Source organism: Alosa sapidissima, chromosome 19, assembly GCF_018492685.1.
Source record: "Alosa sapidissima isolate fAloSap1 chromosome 19, fAloSap1.pri, whole genome shotgun sequence".
NCBI lineage: Eukaryota > Metazoa > Chordata > Actinopteri > Clupeiformes > Clupeidae > Alosa > Alosa sapidissima.
Window position 1 is genome coordinate 20,659,665 of NC_055975.1, and position 22,559 is coordinate 20,682,223.

The following is a 22,559-nucleotide window of genomic DNA, read 5'->3' on the forward strand; positions in this document are numbered from 1 at the left end:
GATCCCAGGTTGGTGGACTTTGTGAGGGCTCGTAAGGTGCAGAAAATGTCTGATTCTGAACCGGTGAAGCAGTCAAATTGCAATGCTCAGAATGGTGGGGTCAGGGAAGAGAAGCCTTCAGTTGTGTCCCCTGCTGCGGTCAAGGACATCACAGATATCAGGCAGGAACCACTGCAAGTAGACATGGAGGATGAAGAGGATGCAGAGGAGCCTAAAGTAACTCAGCAAATCACAGGTGAGGGTGTATTGATATGCATGAAAATGTCCAATATGGATATACTTTTTAATAAATAATAAGCTACCTTTTATATAGCTCCTTTTATAAAAAACATTGTTGTTTTTTCAAAATATGTGTTTTTTTTTTTTTTAGTGAATAGATGGCCTACAAAACTGCAGGGGAGCCTGATTGCTACACATTTTTTAGGACTGTTCCTAGTATTGCTGTATTATTCAATTATTACAGAACATAACAAGTACAAAGTGTCATAGCTCTGGCTGTGCCAGTGTTTCTGAATTGCTGGCTGCTCTTTTTTTCCCCCTACCCCTGCAACTTAATTGTATATAATACAGTAATGTACGTTTGGCAGAACCTAAAGGCGTGGCTGCGTGACTTGAATCCCTTGACTGATACTGCATTGATTTCAATTAGCCTGATTAGTGCTGCGCTGGCCTTTCATTTTGGGTAATGTAGGCAAATGGTGGAAGGTTCATATGAACATGAGTCCTAAGATTTATGCGTCTCTTGCCAGGACATAGTTCATGCTGTTTTCTCCCCTGGGGGTTTGTGGATTCTTTTTCATTTAAAGTTTTTAGATTCCATCTATTTTTTTCTCATATTAAAAAGGGAAGTAGGAGAGAGGCCGCACTATGCATATATACTCTTTTATTTGCACATACGTATGTGCAAATAAAAGAGTATATATGTCCAGGCCAGCACTCTTAAAGTTTAAAAGTAGACAAATTGAGTGAAGCCTGCTCCTATCCTCACACTCATATTAAAAAGGGACAATGTGAAGTGTAATGGTGGTGGGTTCATATTGATGGATTCCTATGGAAATGTCCTAGGAAATGTCATTGTCATTGCCATACTGCAAGTTCATTAACAAAAAGCATTGCCTCCAAAAACCCTAGAGGAGGACCTGCCATTGAAGCCCCAAAGGGATTGGGTGCACATGGACAAACTTGAGCCAGACAAACTAGAGTGGACCAAAGACCTGCCCCCACCCAGACGAAAAGGAACAAAGAAGGTGAGGGAGGCATACAAACATGAGTAGAACTAGAGAGCTTAGGGCAACCCTGGTCTGTGGATACATTGCTGGTTGTCCCTGACCATGTGTTAAATAATAGTGTTGTTGTGGGAGTCAGTATTTTTTATTCAGTGCTGGTCCTCAGGTTGCTTTGTTTGTCAAAATGGTGGTGTCTCTGTCACAATCAGTTAACAGGCCCTGGTATAGGAGCAACAGGAGCAAGACCTTTTCCCCCACTGGCTATTTCACTTTATTAGTACTTAGAGAAACATTAAGACGATTGGACTCTTGTAAGCAGAATAAATTTAGTTGCGATTAATGCTCCCCCCCCCCCCCCCCCTTTGCAGTTCTAAATGGGATTGATTGGGAGGGTAATAGTCCGCAAAGTAGAGTTTTTCAGCTTGCCTGGTTTGTTTGTGTCTCGTCTAGGCCATGCAGGCGCGGTTCGACTTTGCTGGTAACCTCATCCCTCCAACGGAAGATCTGCCTACACATCTGGGCTTGCATCACCATGGAGACGAGCCTGAGGTAAATACAGCCAGGGCAGAGACGAGCGTTAAAATGCCTTTCTCTCTTATGATGGTGCTCTCAGTTCTTGCTGTCTTCACTCCATCTGACCCGCCCCCCGTTCTCTCTCTCCCTCTTTCTCTGTCTCTCTCTCTCTCTCTCTCTCTATTAGTTGGCAGGTTACTCTTTGCAGGAGCTCTTCATGCTCTCTCGCAGTCTGGTGATCCAGCAGCGCACACTGGCTCTCAGCACACTGGCCAACATCATCACTAAGGTACAAACAAACAATAAAAACAACATTCTCCTTCAGTCCCCTAAACGTTATAGCAGAACGTCCTTTATTCCTGTAAGAGTAAGATGGAGTCCAAGAAGTGAGTTGGGCTCATCTAGAGACTGCTAATGTATAGATTATATAGAATGTTAATAAAAAGTTTGATATTATCTGTGGCTAATCTGTTAAGACCATGCCTGAAATCAAATAGACAAAAAGCTTTCATACAACAGAACTTAAAATTATCTAATTTCATACAGCTACTACTGAATTTCGGAATGACAGAGTATGTTGAAGAATTTATATTTATTATCTGATTCTCTCCCTGTCTCTTTGGCCAGGCTCGCTCAGGGGTCTTCACCTCAGAGCTGAAGGGCAGTGTGCTGTCCACCCTGCTGGATGCAGGGCTGCTCTTCCTGCTGCGCTTCTCGCTGGATGACGGTGTGGAGGGGGTGATTGCAGCCGCCGTACAGGCCCTACAAGCTCTGCTGGTGTCCGCCGATGACGAGGTGACTGATTGGTGATTGGAAACCGGCACAACATCGCACATTTTATTTGAACTTATACTGTATTTAATTATAGTCTGTCAGGAGATTTCCATTCAGTTTATTGTTTCAGCTTCTGTTTCATTGGTAGGGAAATTCCATGAAATATCTTTGAGCATGGTCGTATGGAGAAGCACCTTGTATTTTAAGGGCACCCCTTAAAAAGTTAAATAGAAGACCAGAATGGACAGACACATTGATGAAAAAGCCATGTTTGTCTCCGCAGTGAGGTGACCATATCTATTCAGTTGTATGCATTTGGGTGTGTGCCACAGGACAGTCTGGATGTGACCTTCTGTTGGCTCCTCGGGGTGGCCTCCTTTCCACTCCTGCCCACCACCCAGGAGGAAGAGGACGAGGAGGAAGAGGGGATGAATGGCAGAGAGACGGAGAAAGAGAAAGAGGAGAGGAAGTCCGACCATGAGGTGGCACGGCAGGACATCATCAAGGTGTTAATGGTTTCCTGGCTGTTATGTTATTTTTTACTCTTATTTTCTTCCAACATAAAATATACATGTTTCCTCACACTGTACTGAGTTATCAAAGGCATCACATTGTAATCTCATAGTTTTGTAATTACATTGTGATCACATAGTGTTGTTGTGGGCGTGTTAAAAGGGCCTGTTGAGGATGAAGGTGCTGCCACGGATACGCTACATCTTGGAGGTGGTGCGTCCATCTCCACGGGTGGTGCTGGACTTGCTGGAGGTGCTGGTGCGAATCGCTCGCCACTCTACTGCTGCTGCCACACAGGTCAGATACACACACACACACACACACACACATTCATATTTACAGATAGTAGAGAATTGGGGCTAGTTGACCGGTATTTGATTTCTTGACACTGTACTGATAGAATATCTAATTAGGATAGGAATTTCCACAAACAGATTTTGCATGCACACAGATGGAGACATGTAGCACTAACGTGTATCAGCATTCTCATTGTTGCCTCGGTAACCATAGATTCTGGACTGTCCCCGTCTGATGGATACTGTGATGTCAGAGTTTCTTCCTACCTCCTGGGCCCCGCCAACCTCACCTGCTCCACACTCTTTGTACGGGCTGCCTGTTGCCATGGCGATGAAGCTCCTCCGTGTGCTGGGCACAGCGGGACGGCACGTCTGTGCCAGGCTGGTGAGTATGGCATGACTGACATGGCCGACTGTCACTGATGCAGTCGACAAAGGTGCCATCACACTCTGTCAGTGGCATTGGCTGGTTTCAACGCTCTGTAATTTTCCATTTAGGCAAAGGGTTTGTTTACCAAACCTGCTGCCGCGAGTTGCTTTGGTTACAAGTGTCTGATAAATACCAGTCTACTTTAACTAGTCAACTTTAACCTACTGTGAATACCTCATTCAACTTTCTGTGCACTTCCAGCTGCACTCGCTGGGTGGGAAAGAGCGTTTGTCTCTCTTTCTGTCAGTGGAACCAAGCGAGTTGCTGCTAGGGGCAGGAGAAGCCCTTCGCTGCAGCACAGAGGCCTACAGGATGTGGACTGTAGCCTCCAGCTATGGACAGGCCTGCAATTTGTACAGGTGAGAATGAGAACCACAGGTGAGGTGACCCACTGTAACTTCAACACTGAACAGATTAGAAGGCTGAATGTCTGTAATCACTTTCTTTCTATTGACTTATCTATTGATCTCTGGTCTGGTCGAACCCTATCTATTGATCTCTGGTCTCTGGTCGAACCCTGGTCGAGTAGCGCTGTCAGAAACGAATGAGTTTCTGCAGGTGTAATGGAACCAACTTTTATCTCGTAAATTACCCCACTAATAATGCCCTGAATGCTACGAAACTTCTACAGTAGGGTCATTCCACAGCTGTCCCTCAAAGTTGATACAAATTTTATTGGAGTTTTTGGCTGGGCTCTGTTTAAGCCTTCAGAAGACATATTTGTACTCAACATAGGCTCTTGATTTATTTTCCTTACTGAGATAAGTAGAAACACTCTTACAAAAAACAATGAACAGAAAATAAATTCCTTCAGGGTTTGAACAGCAGACTTTACAAGTCTAAAAAATAATTTTGGTTCTCATTTTCAGAGCACCCAAACACCTTGTGGGAATATACAAAGATTTTTAAATATTTTTTTCTTTATTCTCCATGATCTTTTCTTTTTAAAAACACCAATTTGACTTGTCTTATGCAAATCTTTCTTTTTCACTTTCCACCCTGAATATGGGCAAAATGCACCATTGACATCAATATGTTTTGTATAGAGCTACCACAGGTTACTCTATACAACCACAGGTGGCAGTGTGGTGACTGGTGATTAATGTCAATGGGGCATTTTGCCCATGTTCGGGGTGGAAAATAAAAAAGAAAGATTTGCATAAGACAAGTCAAATTGGTGTTTTCAAAAAGAAGGGATCATGGAGAATAAAGAAAAACATATTTAAAAAATCTTTGTATATTCCCACAAAGTGTTTGGGTGCTCTGAAAATGATAACCAAAATGATTTTTCAGACTTTTGAGGTCTGCTGTTCAGACCCTGAAGGGATTTGTTTTCTGTTCATTGCTTTTTGTGAGAGTGTTTCTACTTATCTCAGTAAGGAAAATAAATCAAGAGCCTATGTTGAGTACAAATATGTCTTCTGAAGGCTTAAACAGAGCCCAGCCAAAAACTCCAATAAAATTTGTATCAACTTTGAGGGACAGCTATGACCATGCAGGATTATCCAGACCAAACGTAACGATTTTGCTACATACTATTCCTATTTATGTACCAGCATGCAAAATTTGAGCCTCCTACATGGTTTAGTTCTTGCGCTGTGGGCTTGTGAACTTTGACAAAAAAAGAGGCCGAACAAAATCGACACCCCCCTCCCCCTGTAAAATTGGCTGTATCTTGGAAAGTATTGATCTTACATAAGAGTAATTTTGCAGTGTGTCTCCTGGGTAACATAGGTACACCTGGTAATTTTTTCAGAATTTTTTGAGACCTAAGTGCGTGGGCCCTGGTTGAACTGACGTGGAATGACCCAGTATGTTCTTTACTCATAAAACGAGGCATTGAAAAGGCACCAGGAGTTTATTTAAATAACACTTGCCTGATGGATGCTACTATCTGCTACTATACCGCTGCGTCAACGTTACTTTCGTGATTTAGGAAAAGCCCGTAAAAAGTCCTGGCAGGAAGCGATTACATCAACGTTTTTTGGTATATCCAGTTTTTAATATATTTTTTTCCGAAGTGTTTACAACTTAGTGTTAACTAATAATTGTTGCAAACTGGTTCTACGAACAAAATATTAGTGCATTCCTAGATCTACATCCTTATGCATGCTTCCTGCCAGGACTTTTACGGGCTTTTCCCAAATCACGGAAGTAACGTTGACACAGCGGTATAGTAGCAGAAAATAGCATCCATCAGGCAAGTGTTATTTAAATAAACTCCTGGTGTACTTACAAACTTTCCAATGCCTCGTTTTATGAGTAAAGAACATACTGTAGAAGTTTCGTACCATTCAGGGCATTATTAGTGGGGTAATTTACGAGATAAAAGTTGGTTCCATTACGCCTGCAGAAAGTCATTAGTTTCTGACAGCGCTACTCGAGCAGGGTTCGACCAAGGGAAAACAGGTTCTGGGAGGGTGTTTGGCTCGGGGTCATGGTGCAAAGGACCCTAGGGTGAAATAAATTACTCCGAACTATTGCTTTAAAAACATCTGTCACTGGCACTTGCTATTACATGAAAGGTGTTCAATGTTATCTCCAGAGAGGATGAGGAGGCTGTAGGTTTGTATTTCAGATGAGCTGGATTGCATGCTTGAGGAAACACATCAGTCTCTCCTGAAGCCTGAGCAGGTGAGCTCAGTCTATCTGTGCACTGGAGTAGACCTTCATCTCTCCCATTTGTCTCCCATGCAGTGATCTGTACCCGGTTCTGATGAAAGCACTGCAGTCCTTTCCTCGACCCAGTTCCTCCTCCGATCATCTGCTGCACCTGCTGGAGCTCCAGAGAGCCCAGGCCATCCTCGCGCTGCTCACCCAGGTCACGTACACCGCAGGCTGCCACCAGGAGCTGCAGGCCGCTCTGGCCAGGTGAGACCGGTGGGTGGGGGTCCCCGTCCAACTGGAGAAACCCACTCACCCCATTCAACTGGGGGAATTGGCTGGAGATACAGACTACCCTCATGTGCAACGGGTTAAGCTTTATGCAGTGAATTGTTAGCAGCACTTAATCATGCTTTTTTTTTTCATGCACTACAAAACAGAAGTTTTATGGGTCATTACATTTTACATTTCGCTGAGTTAAAGCCCTTGTAAACATAATGACCTACATAATTTTTCTTGCGTAAAAAGGTACTAGCAGCATGTGTATTTTGTAAGTAAACCTTACAGCAATAAGCCCAAGGTCTTGAACCCCTGGGCATATGTACTGATGAAAACCTACATCTGAAATATACTGTTAGCAGCTTTGGGCTTGTGCCTGCATCATTTAAATCATCTAATGTAGTGATTTATTACATTTTATTTCACAGTCCCCAAGAGTCTGAGTGCCCTCCACCCCCTCCAGTGTCATGGGGTCATGTGGCTGGACTGCAGCCCACTGTATTTGGTCAGCTGAAGGGCTGCATGAAGGGCCTGGCTGAGATGGGGAGGCTGGAGAGCTCGCTGTGTCTGCTTCCCACTTACCTGCTCTACCTGGGGGCCTTCTATTCACAGCTCTCCCTACAGGTGAGCGCAGTGACACAGCCTTGAGATTAATGTTTGGCTTTTTTAATGTGGTGAACGTGTATGCCACGTGTTCAAAAAACACGTGGTATATTTTTTTGTACTGAGTGAATTAAGCTGTTAAAAATGGTGTGTCACTGTTAAGCTGTTAAAAACAAGGTGCGTCACACTGTGTGTGAAGGTAATAAAGACAGATTTCTTCTATTTAAATGTGACTTCCAGTTCTCCATGACCTGTCAAGAACTCCCTAAATTGTAATAAAAAGACAGATTTCTTCCATTTAAATGTGACTTCCAGTTCTCCATGACCTGTCAAGAACTCCCTAAATTGTTCTAGCCAATATTACGAGATTGGCAAGAACACGTCAGTACCACACCTCAGAGCGAGGCAAACTTTACAGCTGCAAAGACTATGTCTATGACTAAGTCTAAGACTATGCCTATGTTTCCTATGATTTTCTTTTGTTTGCCACATATTTCCACATAGAAAGAAGGATTGCAGTGCCATTTTGTATGTGTGTGAGAGAGAGAGAGAGAAGGATACCTTATTAATCTTGAGTGAGTTCTTCAGGGATCTGAGCAGCGGTATGTCATGTGTGTTGTGTGTTTGATACCAGAGCTGCTTCCAGCCGGTGGAGTGTCTGCAGGAGCTGGAGTCTCTCACCGCAGACGTGCTGCTGCCGCTGATCTCCCATCAGGCAGTGCGCCGCATGATGGACAGCCTCAAGTAAGTCATCCGACAGACTGTGTGGCTATGCTGTGGGGCTCTGCTTTCAAAGTCAAAGTCAAAGTCAAAGTCAGCTTTATTGTCAATTTCTTCACATGTTCCAGACATACAAAGAGATCGAAATTACGTTTCTCACTATCCCACGGTGAAGACAAGACATGTTTTACCAATTTAGGTCCACAGACAAACATAACATTAAAGTAAACAAAAAAGTAAGTAAATAAGTAAATAAAAAAGTAAGTAAATAAGTAAATAAGAGGGCACATATAATAATGAAAAAATAAGAGCAGCAAAATGTGGTTGAAATTGTGCATAGACAGTCAATAAAAATACTAGTGCAAATTCAGGCCAATAAAAGGCTTGGGTAGTTCTGTTTGACCTAAGTAAGAAGAAAGTGGCATAGTGGTGCAAGTTATGTAAGAGCAGCAGAAGTGTTGTGTTTTCAGGACAACAACACCAGTTGTAAAGTGTACAAGTGTGCAAGTGTGCAAGTGGAGTAGTGCAGGCGGCCATTTTTGGGTCCAATGTCCAGGATGTTATGTAGCTGAGGGTGGAGGGGGGAGAGGAGGGAGAGAGTTCAGCATCCTTACGGCTTGGTGTATGAAGCTGTTGGTGAGTCTGGTAGTGCGGGAGCGCAGGCTTCTGTACCTCTTCCCAGAGGGCAGTAGATCAAACAGATTGTGAGCGGGGTGACTTGCATCACTCACAATTTTGGTCGCCTTGCGGGTGAGGTGGGTGGTGTAAATGTCCTTCAGGGAGGGGAGTGAAGCACCAATAATCCTTCCAGCTGTGTTCACTATGCGCTGCAGGGCTTTCCTGTTGTATTCAGTGCAGCTTCCGCCCCACACAGCGATACAGCTGGAGAGGATGCTCTCGATGGTGCCTCGGTAGAATGTGGTCATGATGGCTGGTGGAGCACTTGCTCGCCTGAGTTTCCGCAGGAAGTACAGGCGGCGCTGAGCTCTCTTCGCCAGTGATGCAGTGTTGGTGGTCCAGGAGAGGTCTTCACTGATGTGCACCCCCAGGAATTTGGTGCTGCTCGCTCTCTCCACCACAGCACCGTCGATGGTCAGTGGCAGGTGTTGGGTGTGACCTCTCCGGAAGTCAACAACAATCTCTTTGGTCTTGCTGACGTTCAGCAGGAGGTTGTTGTCCCTGCACCACGTGGTCAGATGGTCGACCTCCAACCTGTATTGAGTCTCGTCGCCCTTGGTGATGAGACCCACCAGAGTTGTGTCGTCAGCAAATTTCACTATGTGATTGTTGCTGTAGGTTGCAGTGCAGTCATGTGTCAGCAGGGTGAAGAGCAGCGGACTGAGCACGCAGCCTTGGGGGGCCCCTGTGCTCAGTGTGATGCTGCTTGAGGTATTGTTGCCAACACGTACTACTTGGGGCCTCTGACAGAGGAAGTCCAGTAGCCAGTTGCAGAGGTAGGTACTGAGTCCCAGTTTGTCAAGTTTGCAGATGAGTTGTTGTGGTATTATGGTGTTGAATGCAGAACTGAAGTCTATAAACAGCAATCTCACATATGAGTCTCTTTTTTCCAGGTGGGTGAGGGCTGGGTGGAGGGCAGAGCAGATTGCATCCTCTGTAGACCGCTTGGCTCGGTATGCAAACTGGAAGGGGTCCAGGGTGGGGGGGAGAATGGCTTTGATATGTGACATGACAAGCCGCTCAAAGCACTTCATGATGATGGGTGTCAGTGCCACAGGGCGGTAGTCATTGAAGCAGGATGGAGCAGTTTTCTTCGGCACAGGTATGATGGTGGCAGCTTTGAAACATGATGGGACGATGGCTTGCTTCAGGGAAGTGTTAAAGATGTCTGTGAAGACATCCTTAAGCTCCCCTGCACAGTCCTTCAGCGCACGACCTGGGATGTTGTCTGGACCTGTTGCCTTACGGGTGTTGATAGCAGCAAGTGTCCTCTTCACGCTGTCGGCAGAGAGGCACAGGGGCTGCTCATGTAGAGGGGGATGGGTCTTCTGTGGGCAGGTGCTGTTTTGTGCTTCAAAGCGAGCAAAGAAGCGGTTCAGGTTGTTGAGCAGAGGGATGTTGCTCTCACAGCTCTGTGGCGCGGGCTTGTAGTCCGTGAGGGCCTGAATGCCCTGCCATAGGCTTTGTGAGTTCCTGCTGTCTTTGAAGTGGGTGGTTATCTTGTGAGTGTATTCCTGCTTTCATACTGTATAAGCATTCAAATGAAATCACTCCTATTCACAGGCTCATCAGTGACTTAGAATGTTTCAGTGACATAGTGTAGCATGTGATTTATTGAAAAAGGGTCTGAAAAATCATCTTGTGTTAGTAGTGCTGTGTGTGTGTGTGTGTCTGTGTGTGTGTGTGCATTCAAATCAAATGGCTCTTATTCACAGGCTCATTAGTGGTGTAGAATATTTCAGTCACACAAAATAGTATGTGCTCCAATACAAAAAAAGTCCTCTTGTGTAAGTAGTGCACTCACTCATTGATGTGTGTGTGTGTGTGTGTGTGTGTGTGTAGGGGAAGGGAAGGGAAGGATGAAGGCAGTGGAAATAATACCACAGACTGGCATTCCTCTTACACATTTTTTTGCGTGGACTACATCTTCCTTCTTGTGACCTTGCTACTCCGACGGTTTTTAATTTTAGGCATGTTTTTTTTTTTTTTGCGTTGAGTCACTGACCCTCCCCCTCCCTCTGGATGCTTCAGGTCCCACTCAGCTGTGTGCAACCCGCTCTCCTGCTGCCCAGGGCCAGAGACCCTGGCCAGCCTGCCGGGGCTGTCCTGCTCAGGGGAGAGGAACAGAGACGGCCTGGTTGGCCCAGGATCCCCCGTCCCCTTCCTCACCAGTCTATGCTACCTCCTGGACACCATCACAGGCATACACAAGGGGCTGGCCAAGAAGGTGAAGAACGCTTTAACGCTTTATACTGGCAGTGTTCTCCTCCCTTATACTTCTATGCTTTTATACAGTAAAAACAATCTAGCCAAGAGACAATCTAGCCATGACTTTAGTGCATGTGCTAAATTAGGCTTCACTTGAAAATAATTTGAAATTTGAAAATAATGACCTGATCTGACTGAAAGGACCTCCCTTTTCAAATGTCTTGTGCTGCCATCTAGTGAACAATTTTGGTGTATTGTTTTACCCGAAACGGTATACAGTGTGGGTACTCTTTATGGGCAGCCGTGGCCTATTGGTTAGTGCTTCGGACTTGTAACCAGAGGGTTGCCGGTTCGAACCCCGACCAGTAGGCACGGCTGAAGTGCCCCTGAGGCACCTAACCCCTCACTGCTCCCTGAGCGCCACTGTTGTTGCAGGCAGCTCACTTCGCCGGGATTAGTGTGTGCTTCACCTCACTGTGTGCTGAGTGTGTTTCACTTATTCACGGATTGGGATAAATGCAGAGACCAAATTTCCCTCACGGGATCAAAAGAGTACTCATACGTACAGTATATACAGTATACTTATACTTATATACTTATACTCTGTTATGAGACACATAAGTCGGGTTTCCATCGCAGGAACTCTCCACACTACCCAGGTAGTGGGGACATGTAAAAGAACTCCCTGTGTCTCCACAGCTTACAGGACCTACAGATGCAGCCTTTGTGATCGTGATACTACTTAGATGAACTAAGATGGCACGACAGCTGCAACAAATACTCTCACCACACTGATGTTAAATACTTTACTAGAATGTTGTTTACATGTTCAGTAACTTAAACTTAAAGTAACTAAATTATCCACGTTAGTGGCTAAACATATCAGTGCTTATTTTAAACATAAACATTTTTGCAACAGCTAGCATATTCTTAAATTTTGTGCAAATATGCACACAGGTATGAGACCCTTCATAACTACTCCCGAGTTCCTGCTGTGGAAACGGCCTTATTCTGATCCGGATTTGGGCTTGAGAAATGTATACCAGCTTGTTTTGCAAGTCTGACCCCAGGAGAAAGATCAGCTCAGTAATTTCTGAAGCTCACTCACCGTTGTAAGATCTTGTAAATCATCTTCACAGTCCTTGTCTGTTATCCTAAACTGTCTAACCTGCGTTGTCTTTTTGGCCTTCTGTTCTGACCCCAGGTCAGTGTGCTGCTCCTGGCGGACCCTGTGCTGGTGTACCTGCGCGGCTGTGCCCAGGCCATGCCCACTCTCTCCCACAGCAGTGCCTGGCTCCTCCGGCACGAGCACCACCTGCTCTATATGCTGCTCCGCCTGGCATACAGACTGGTACTGTGTGTGTGTGTGTGTGTGTGTGTGTGTGTGTGTTCTCCAAGTAGTAACTGTATTGCATTTGCCAGTATGCATGTTTCTGGGCACCAATTTCTTATCACTCCCACATCACTAAGGGTAGTCTAGATATACTAGTTTCATGGACAATATGTACTGTATGTGTATTTGTAAGTGTGTGTGCGCTGTGTGCATTGTTTTAAGATCCCTGAAATGTTACTAAATTGTCTTTCAGGTTCCCGTTGATCCCGAGGTTGCCAAGCACGCCTCACTTTTCCACCAGGTTGCCCTGGTGATGCTTCCATGGCTACTACCAGGAAGTGAATACATGGTGCATGAATTGATTTCTTCCATCATCTTCAATCAGGCCTTCATACCGTGAGTTCCCTTTCTCTTGCAAAGGTCAATCACTGACAAAACTGTCCCTTTATGGTGCAGCAGATTTAGAAAACCTACTGACCTGACTTTGCCATCTGGTTGCTGTTATGACCATAGCAAAGAACACAGTTTACTATTTAAACAGCTGCTAGGTAGGCTAAATATTAAAAAATCAGATGGAGATTAGCTCCTGCAGTTCTGTTCTCAACAATAGAGACCTAAACATTTACACATAACTTCACCAAACCTGATGAAAATATAGTTCTTATGTGTTTTATTCTTGTATCTGTACTGCCGATGATTTGTTGGTTCAACATACACTGTTTTTCCAGTGTCTGTCTAAGTAGACATTTCATTGTTTTGCCAGGATCCATTTCCTGCCAGGGCAGATTGTCTCCAGTTGCATGCTCTGTTTCCTTTGGTTGATCCATATATAGCTACCATTGAAACTATTCAAGGGATAAACTGAAAATCAAACATTCTGTCTCTCTCTCTCTCTCTCTCTCTCTCTCACACACACACACACACACACACACACACACACACACACACACACACCTAAGGACACACAGATGTACCTTTTCCCAAGGCCACCAACAAGTTCAGCCTCATCAAACATTAATATATTTGTGTTCCGGAATAGAACACCACATAAAAGATGCATGGCGGCCAAAGGAGCACATCATGAACAAACTATAAATAGAAACTGCTGCCTTCTGAGCTTGGAGATGACCGGCAGGGCACCGCGGAAATGTACACATGTGATGGCACTACAGAGATGCACAAACGCTGTCAGTGAGATCAGTGAAAATGGTTCGAGTCCTCTCATGTAGTCCCTGAGTCTCTCCCGATGTGCAGAAGCAGTCTGCTAAAGCGTCAGCATGGCTGGATTACTTTGTTAGAGCCACGTTTAAACTGCAGAGAAATAGTAGGATATACAGTACTCTATGCCCGCTTGCTGACTTCCTTAAGCATCTGGTGCATATTATGCTTCGATTTCCTTCATTTCAATTAGTAAACAGAGGCTGGCTTGACTTCAGTTAATTTGCCCCACGCAGGCATGGAATGACCCTAGAAGTACGACTCCAACAAGCAGGTGTTTTTGTTGTTTTTGTGAAGCAGAATGAAGTGGAGAGGCTTTGATTATACACACATACACATACACATACACACACCATCCTTTAGCTTGTAAAAACTAATAGTGCACAAATGTGATGGTTCAGTCCGTTTTGATTGCAGATGAGTTCCACAGATAAACACTAATTTATGCAGATACTCAGCTCAGAATAGCACAGCCATAAAAAATGTCAAGTCCTCCATAAAAATAAATACCGGTAACCCTTTTCCTGAACCAGCTTGAATGTTTTAAGAGAAACTTTCCGCAAGGACTGCATTTAATATATGCTGTTCCTAAACTGTAACCATGTTTGTGATTAGCAAACAAGTTTTTGGATGAGTGCTTGATAAATGCATTTGTTATGCTTTGACTATTGTGAATTCAGCCAAATTTTGTTTGGTTGTAATCTTTCACAGGATGTTATTTTTAATTGACGTCTAAGCCATTTTGAATGTTCCCATTAGCTATTCTGTCTGTCAAAAAGCTGACAATAAACTGGTGTTTGGGGATCTAAGAAGTTTTAAATAGAACGCAAATCTTGTAAACATCCTTTTTTTCCTTTGTAGAAAAGACTTCAAATTATACTCATGTTCTGTGTCTTTAGCAGTCAGCTTGTATGGACCAGCTTGATGAACCACTTTCATTTGTTAGAACGTAATTTGAAAGCAAAACCATCCACAGTTGCCTGTGAGCCAGAGAAGGCTACACTGCCTCATTAGCAAGCCTGACGCTCATTACTCTAGTCAGTGTTATAAACAAAGCAATACACAAATGTCATTTGTTTCTGTAAACCAACCAGTACACAGTCTCTGTGTACAACTGCAAGGCCAAACACGTTGATGCTCAGCAGAAGAACCTGACAAATTAGTAAAAATTATGGCAGCTGTGGCCTACTGGTTAGCGATTTGGACTTGTAACCGGAGAGTTGCCGGAACCCCGACCAGTAGGAACGGCTGAAGTGCTCTTGAGCAAGGCACCTAACCCCTCACTGCTCCCCTAGCGCCGCTGTAAGAAGGCAGCTCACTGTGCCGGGATTAGTGTGTGCTTCACCTCACTGTGTGTTCACTGTGTGCTGAGTGTGTTTCACTAATTCACGGATTGGGATAAATGCAGAGACCAAATTTCCCTCACGGGATCAAAACTGTATATATACTTATACTTACTTAGAATTATGAATAAAACACTGTATTTTGGACACGCTTTTTTGTCCATGCGGCTGTAAGATACTAGAACCGTTTTCTGTGTGCAGGGCCTTAATTTAAACCTGTTTGGTCTAAGCTTTACATTGTGATTAGAAAACAAACACTAGGGAGTATGCACTCTCATATAATTTTGCAGCTTTTCAAATAAACTGTTATGCCCACCATAAACTTTTAACTCTGCATATTTGTGGAAACAATCATCAAGGCTGTGTTGTTTGTTTTTTGGTCAAAGTTGTAAGATCTCCATATGTCTGCTCTTTAGTAATACAACATGACTGCTGTTGAACCATTAAAATCCTGCTTTGGTTTCGCTGGCATTTCTGATAGGGATGCTTTAATGACTAACATATTCTGACAGCCAACTTCTTCCATTTGTGATTGGGAGGGGAGTCTGCTTAAAGCTGCAGTTGGCAAGTCTGACAGATTGAGGGGACTTGGCCAAAATTTTGAATGTTTACAACTCTCATCCCTCTTCCCCACTACCACCGAGCACCCTCTCATCGAGTTTGTGCTCGTCAGTGCGCACCAGACTGTGATTGACAGTCAGATCTCATACAGCCCTGCTCTGATTGGACCAGAAGAACCGGGATAACAGGCTCTAGGTGGAGGTAGAAGTGCGGGTTTCTTCTAAAACCGGCTGATTTATGTTGTTCTGTCGGAGCATAGTGTCGGTTTAGTGAATATGATCAAAATAATCTTGCCAACTGCAGCTTTAAGTGTCCATGTCTGCGTGTAAACTTAAAAAGTAATTAAGTAATTTTTCTCTACCCCCCCTTTCTCCCTCTCTCTCTCTTTCTTTCTTTCTTTCTCTTGTTAGTGAGGGGACCAGTGGAGGTCCAGAGGCAGCTGCTCTCGCCGAGCTCCATCTCCAGGAAGGTGTCTCCTCTCCCCCTGGCAGCCCTCCTCTCGGCCCTCTCCTCCGGGACGCTTGTGGCCATCTCCCCTCCCTCCGCGGCTGCTACCTCACTCACCTGGCCCACTCCGAGCCCCTGGTCCTAGCCTCCCGCGACCTCCACCTGGGCCGCACACCATGGCTCCGGTCCCTCCTCCTCCCCGACCTCGCCGCCGGACCCTCCCTGCCCTCTGATTGGCCCTTCCTGCCCCTCGTCAGCCTGTATGAGCGCATGGGCCAATCAGACAGAAGCGGAGGCGGCGGCGGCATGGACACCGAGTCTCTCCCGGCTGGCTCGCTTGCGTCGGTCATTCACTGCCTCCAGTGGCTCCTGCTGCTGGAGAGCTGGAGGGAGGGGGCACTGCGGGTCGTGCCCCCCGTGGCCAAGCTGGCGCGGCTGGCCTGCGTCTTCCTGGCATCCAGTGACCTCTTCCTGGAGCCCCCCGTGCAGCGCCTCACTGGGGCCCTGTTCGGAGCGCTCACACGACCCCAGAGGCTGGCCGCGCTGGACCTTGAGGTGCCCCCGCCGGGCCTGGCGTCCTTCCACGACCTGTATGCAGCGCTGCTGGCCCAGTACGAGGCCGTGTCGTTCGGGGACGTGCTGTTTGGCTGCTTCCTGCTGCTGCCCCTTCAGCGCCGGTACAGCGCCACCATGAGGCTGGCCGTGTTCGGCGAGCACGTGGGCCTGCTGCGCTCACTGGGCGTACCCCTGCAGAAGGTAAATAGAACACCGAGAGCTCACTGCTCATTCATCAACACAGCAGTGCTTCATCCATTATCTTCACTTTGCTGCCTTCATTCATTCTGCCAGACGGTCTTTCACCCATTCATCCATTCAGCCTAATGTTCATTTGTTTATGAATAGGACTCCGTTGGTGCAGTATGCAGTTGTCCTCATAGTTGGCTCATTGCCAGAATGTTTGTAGAGCTGGTGATTTTTGCAGTTTTAAATTATCACATATAATGTGCACTTCATAGTAATCACCAGAAGAGGGAGCTCCTAGATGATCATATACTCATCATCATTTACTGTACACTCTGTAAATAAAGATAAAGGTCTGTATCTGTATCATAGATAAAGATATGATAAATATGAGTCAAAAGTAAAATGAATAAAAGGATACATGAATGAAATTGGTCAAATAGATGAAAAGATAAAAGCTAGGTGGAAAATGTAGGTTAAATGGTTAAAAGGCGACCATGTACACTAAAAGCTACTACCCCCCATTTTTGTCCTCACCTCTGGAATGATTAAAAGGCAAGTGGCAGCTGATCTGTGTCTTGAGGGAGCGTATGGTAAAAGCATGTCTGACAAGTATTTGGGTGCTAGACCGTTGAGCGATTTGAAAACCAATAAAATAATCTTAAAAATCAATTAAAAAACTAACAACCAATGAAGGGACATTCAGGTGTGGGGTAACTTTCTGATCCTGGTTATGGGCTGCAGCATTTTGTACGATCTGTAACTTATTTGAAACTTTAAAACTGATAAAAACATTTTTGGTGGCAGATATGGGGTTCTATGTTCAAATCAAGGTACAGGATCACACCAAGGTTCTTAGCAAGAGGCTTGGCGTTCAGAGGCTGACAGAGTACACAGCTTCATTACTTGAGTAAAAGTACAGATACCCTTTGCTAAATTTTACTCAAGTACAAGTAAAAGGACAACAGTCAGATGTCTACTTAAGTAAAAGTACTGAAGTACTTGTTTTTAAAAGTACTTGAGTATCAAGAGTACAAGAGTAGCCTACATTTTCTAAATATTGCATTACTACTGCCACAGTGCTTACATTTATGTACAGAAACGTCCTACGTGTAGTTATGAAAAATGTTAATGTTAATACCTTGTAGAATGTAAAATGAATTGGAAGTAAAATCAAGTCATTTTCATCTTTTTACCATGTTGCCAGGGATGGGCAGTATTTCTAATACATGTATTTAAAATACGTATTTCAAATACAAAATACTATTTTGTAATTGAAACACTTGAAGCGAAAACTATCACATTAACTTGTTCAGAAAATTGAAATAGTCTGGTGAGGTGGGGCCACAAGTTGGCACATGCCCGGGATGGACCTGCTGCGTCTTCATCCATTGTTTCGTCCATGGTTTTGTCTCTTGATGGGCAGCCGTGGCCCACTGGTTAGCACTCTGGACTTGTAACCAGAGGGTTGCCGGTTCGAGCCCCGACCAGTGGGCTGCGGCTGAAGTGCCCTTGAGCAAGGCACCTAACCCCTCACTGCTCCCCGAGCTCACTGCGCCGGGATTAGTGTGTGCTTCACCTCACTGTGTGTTCACTGTGTGCTGTTTGTGTTTCACTAAGTCACCGATTGGGTTAAATTTGAGACCAAATTTCCCTCACGGGATCAAAAAAGTATATATACTTATACTTATATACTTATCTAAATCTGACCATGGAGTTGACTTTGGCGGAAAGCTGAAGGTAATTGCTGATAGGCTGTCCCAATCAGTGGCACCTGCACAATCCAATCACGTTTGAGAGGGAAACAAGAAATTGAGGGTTTCTGAGATTTTTCTTTTTTCTTTCTTTTTTAGAAGAAGTAACGGGTACTCACGGTTATGGATAGAAATGTAGTGGAGTAAAGAGTACAATATTTGCCACTCAAATGTACTTGAGTAAAGTCATGAGTACTCCCCAAAAATGATACTCGAGTAAAGTACAGATCCCTCAAAATTGTACTCAAGTACTGTACTCAAGTAAATGTACTCTGTTACTGTCCGGCTCTGTTAGCGTTTAGCACCAGTTAGTTCAAGTTAGCCAGCCTCTTCATTTGGGAGGTAGCTCTACATGAGAAACCGGGCTGGGGCTGGCATCATGTGGTGTTATGTGCAAAACTGTGCCGGTTTATTCTGTGTTGCCCAATACTGTTTCCCAATGGTAGCATGTAGATACTGAATGCTACTGGGCCAAGAATGGATCTTTGAGGGACCCCATATGAAATGGTAGTGTTTGCTGAGGAGTGTTCACCAAGAGAGATATGAAAGTCTCCGCCAGACAGATCCAGTGTAGGACTGTGCCAAAAAGGCCAACCCAGTTTTACAGTTTTCTAAGGTCATTGACCAGCTTGACCAGTGCTGTTTCTGCTATGATGGGGGCAAAAACCAGACTGGAATATCTCAAAAAGGCTGTTTACAGGTTTACTGTTTATAGGTGCTTTAAAAACAAATTTCTCCAAAAAAATGACTTAAAAAGAAGAGGGAAGTACAAGGAAATCCATTAAAGCTGAAAGTAGGTGACTTAGTTAAAATAAAAAGGCGGTGATTATTTTCCTAAACCAGATGTTGTTGAATTGTTACTGAAATTGTTGTTGGATTGATATTGCTATTGTTTTTGTTTTTGTTTGTATCCGTCTGTCCCCAGCTGCCCGCTCCACTGGAGAACTACACGAGTCCTCCTGAGCAGTCGGTGCCACTGCTGCGTCTCTACTTCCGGGCGCTGGTGACGGGCACGCTGCGCCGGGCCTGGTGCCCCGTGCTGTATGTGGTGGCCGTGGCCCATGTCAACACCTTCATCTTCTCCCAGGAGCCAGCAGCTCAGGTGTGTGCACACACACACACACACACACACACACACACACACACACACACACACACACATACACACACAAATATTTGTGCTCATAACCATACTTGCATTCGCTCTCTCCCTCTCTCCCTCTCTCTCTCTCTCTCTCTCTCTTTCTCTCTTTCTCAAATTCAAATTCAAATGGTGCTTTATTGGCATGACAAATATGACACTTGTATTGCCAAAGCAATTGTTACATTAAAAGTACAGTATCAGGATCTAAGCAATTATACAGGTCTCTCTCTTTCTCTCACACACACACACACACACACACACACACACACACACACACACACACACACACTCTCACAAAAAAAATATTTGTGCTCATAACCATACCACACGTTTAGCATTAGTTATCTCTGTTGGACTCACTCGCATTCACACTCAGACTCAGACACTCACTATGGTATAGAATCACTCATACACACTCAGACTCATGCACTCACTATGGCATAGAATTCCTCATACACACTCACACTCATTGTTTGCTCCTATTTTTAGCCTATCCTTACCAACTATGTTTTACTAGTGGATAAGGTTAAACCTAATTTTATGTGCTCGAGAAATCACCATAGCCTTCATTACAATGAAAAATCTAGCAATTTCATTTATGTTTCAACTGAAGGTCACATTAACTTGCTCTTCAGGTGTTCAATGGATGTTCAATGCTCCACTATGTGGTTTTGCCATTTTCAGTGAGCCACTATGTCAAACTGTTGAACCACTGATCCATTTCATTTCATATATACACAGGAGAGGTGTTCAATTGCTTGTGCTGCAGGTAGTGGATTTCCCATAGTGGCCAATCAACCACCAAACCTAACATTTCACACCATCGAGTTGTTCATGACAAAATTCAGTCAACTGAAACAGCTACTCCATGGTCCACAGGAAAAACAGCTTACACTGTGATCCCCCATGTGTGAAATTGCTACTCTTAAATAAGCGGGATATCATCTTATTTTTTATCCTCATAGAAAATGGACACTCATGCCAACAAAGCCTCTCGACAGCTGAGATGTGTGTTTTTTCACGCACATCGACGGCAGCAAGACACCTTTGACCCTGCTTTGCCTCAGCATTTTGCCTCATTCGTTTTCCATTTTAAAACAGCCATTAGCCTAAGGCACTCGGAGACAATTCAGAGCTCCTTTCTGCCAAGACTTACGGTTCGCCTCAGGGAAGTATCCGACTGCAGGTCTCTGGCTTGTCACTTGGTCATGATGTATATATGATACTGTGTGTCTCAATCACAGATCCACAGATACAAATGGCCTTTTTGGTGTCAGAGCCCCTGAAGCACTTCTCTACCCACTCACCCCTACACCCTTCCCTTTTCCTACTCAGATTGGACCTGTTTTTGAAAAATGGCCTGTGCTGTTTATCGAACTCATGCCATTTTCTGTAGACAGTCTCATAATGTGGTGGGGATGATGTGATGAATGTGTATGTGTGTGTCTGTCTCCCCTGGTGTAGGAGGTCGAGGCGACGCGTCGCAGCCTGTTGAGAAAGACTTACTACCTGACAGATGAGGTAGGGTGAACAGGGGAGGGGGGATGTCTTCCTTTCCCCCCTCTTTCTCACTTTCTCTCCCCTACGGGCATCCTGTCTGACCCCCCTCTATCCCTCTCTATCTCCCTCTGCCATCCCATCTCTGTTCTTTCACTCTGTAATCTGCCACTTTCTCTCCGTCTGGCTCTTTCCGTGTTCATTTATTGATCTTCTCTCTGATCTTTCTCTCTTTGCCTTGATCTCCATCTTGGTCTCTCGTCCCTCAATGCCCCACTCTTCTATTTAACTCATCTGTTTGCCCTCCCCTTTCCTGTCTCATGTCAGGCTCTCTTCTCTCTTCATGTCTGGTTTCCCTATAGTACCCCCAACCCCCACCACCCCCTTCCATTCCATATGTCTCTTCTCCTCCCCCTTTCTCTCATCTCTCTTCCTCCCTCACTTCTCTCTCTCTCTCCCTCTCTCCTTCCCTCTCACCTCTCCATCCCTCACTTCTCTCTCCCTTTCTCACTTTTCTTTCTCTCTCTCTTTCTCCCTCCCTGACACACTCTCTCCTTCCCTCCCTCTTCCTCCTCTAACATCTGTTTCTGCATTTTTTCTCTCTTTCTTTTTTTTTTTTTTTCTGTCGTTGTTTTGGGCTCCAGGTGTTGAGGGCCCACCTGCTCCACTACAAGCTCCCGCAGCAGCAGAGCGAGCTGGGCTTCCTCACCCACGAGCGGCTGCCTCCCCTGCGGGCGCGCTGGCTGGAGAAGGAGCTGGGCCTGGAGGAGGGCACCACCACTGGCACTGCCAGTGCTACCATTGCCGCGAGGCAGAGCAGCAGAAACCCCTGACTGATGCCCACTGGGGCAGACTGAAACCAGAGGAGCTGACGACGGGCGTGAGACTCACACCTCTGCTCTGCTCTGCTGGAACCTGATGGAAGAGACTGCATAGGTTTCTGCTGGAACCTGATGGAAGAGACTGCATAGGTTTCCGGGGGGGGGGGGGGGGGGGGAGAGACTACATAGGTCTCCGTAGACCTCTGAAGTTCGCCTACAAAAAGGACCCAAAGCTGCCATCTTTGCATATAACGAGATCGGAATCTACCTATATGGGCAGAGATGGTAACTAGATCTGATCATTTTTGTAGGTGAATTTTAGAGGTCTATTGGGGAATAAGGGGGTGGGGGGTCAGTACAGTGCAAATGAAGTCTGAACATGCACTTGAGCATCTGTGTCAAACGTGGATACAAATGCCTGCTTGCCTTTTTGTAAGTAAAGCTGCTTTATGTATGGATGTGTGAGTCGGTTGTCATATTTCAAAAATTATGGAAATTGGAGAGGAGATTTAAGTGGAGCTGCATGTGAGGTTTGCGCTTTGGGACAGCGATGTTAATGAGCATGTGCGAGTGAACTCTGTGCATTAGTACATATATAACACAAGTTTTCATACATGGACTCTTCATGAAAAATGTAAGCCACACAATGCCTCAGACGTTAGTGGATTTCCATACCATGCACTATATGAACCTGCGCACACACACACACACACACACATAAATCACACAGCACAGAACAGAGTGGCCCAGTTTGAAAGGTAACTTAGCATAGCAGGTAAAGTAATCAGTCACATAGCAAGCAATATTTAGACACAGACACACAGGGGCCTTAAGTGAACAGAGTATATCAGTGCAA

General features: G+C 45.0%; 1 protein-coding gene across 3 annotated transcripts in view; it reads left to right on the top strand.

The window, feature by feature from the left end:
• The window catches only part of rpap1 (RNA polymerase II associated protein 1), a 25,161-nt gene extending 3,002 nt beyond the window's left edge, over nucleotides 1–22,159 (top strand). For all 3 annotated transcript variants that reach the window (XM_042072540.1, XM_042072539.1, XM_042072541.1), the window contains exons 7-25: nucleotides 2–235; nucleotides 1,132–1,247; nucleotides 1,677–1,775; nucleotides 1,927–2,028; nucleotides 2,367–2,534; nucleotides 2,846–3,019; nucleotides 3,189–3,323; nucleotides 3,537–3,707; nucleotides 3,954–4,111; nucleotides 6,450–6,623; nucleotides 7,064–7,259; nucleotides 7,873–7,982; nucleotides 10,668–10,863; nucleotides 12,049–12,195; nucleotides 12,431–12,573; nucleotides 15,710–16,502; nucleotides 19,167–19,343; nucleotides 20,850–20,906; nucleotides 21,527–22,159. In XM_042072540.1, the coding sequence (XP_041928474.1) occupies nucleotides 2–235; nucleotides 1,132–1,247; nucleotides 1,677–1,775; nucleotides 1,927–2,028; nucleotides 2,367–2,534; nucleotides 2,846–3,019; nucleotides 3,189–3,323; nucleotides 3,537–3,707; nucleotides 3,954–4,111; nucleotides 6,450–6,623; nucleotides 7,064–7,259; nucleotides 7,873–7,982; nucleotides 10,668–10,863; nucleotides 12,049–12,195; nucleotides 12,431–12,573; nucleotides 15,710–16,502; nucleotides 19,167–19,343; nucleotides 20,850–20,906; nucleotides 21,527–21,715 (3,539 nt within the window). In that variant the 3' untranslated portion in view covers nucleotides 21,716–22,159. The remainder of the gene's footprint in view (nucleotide 1; nucleotides 236–1,131; nucleotides 1,248–1,676; nucleotides 1,776–1,926; nucleotides 2,029–2,366; nucleotides 2,535–2,845; nucleotides 3,020–3,188; nucleotides 3,324–3,536; nucleotides 3,708–3,953; nucleotides 4,112–6,449; nucleotides 6,624–7,063; nucleotides 7,260–7,872; nucleotides 7,983–10,667; nucleotides 10,864–12,048; nucleotides 12,196–12,430; nucleotides 12,574–15,709; nucleotides 16,503–19,166; nucleotides 19,344–20,849; nucleotides 20,907–21,526) is intronic.
• The last annotated feature ends 400 nt before the right edge of the window (nucleotides 22,160–22,559 follow it).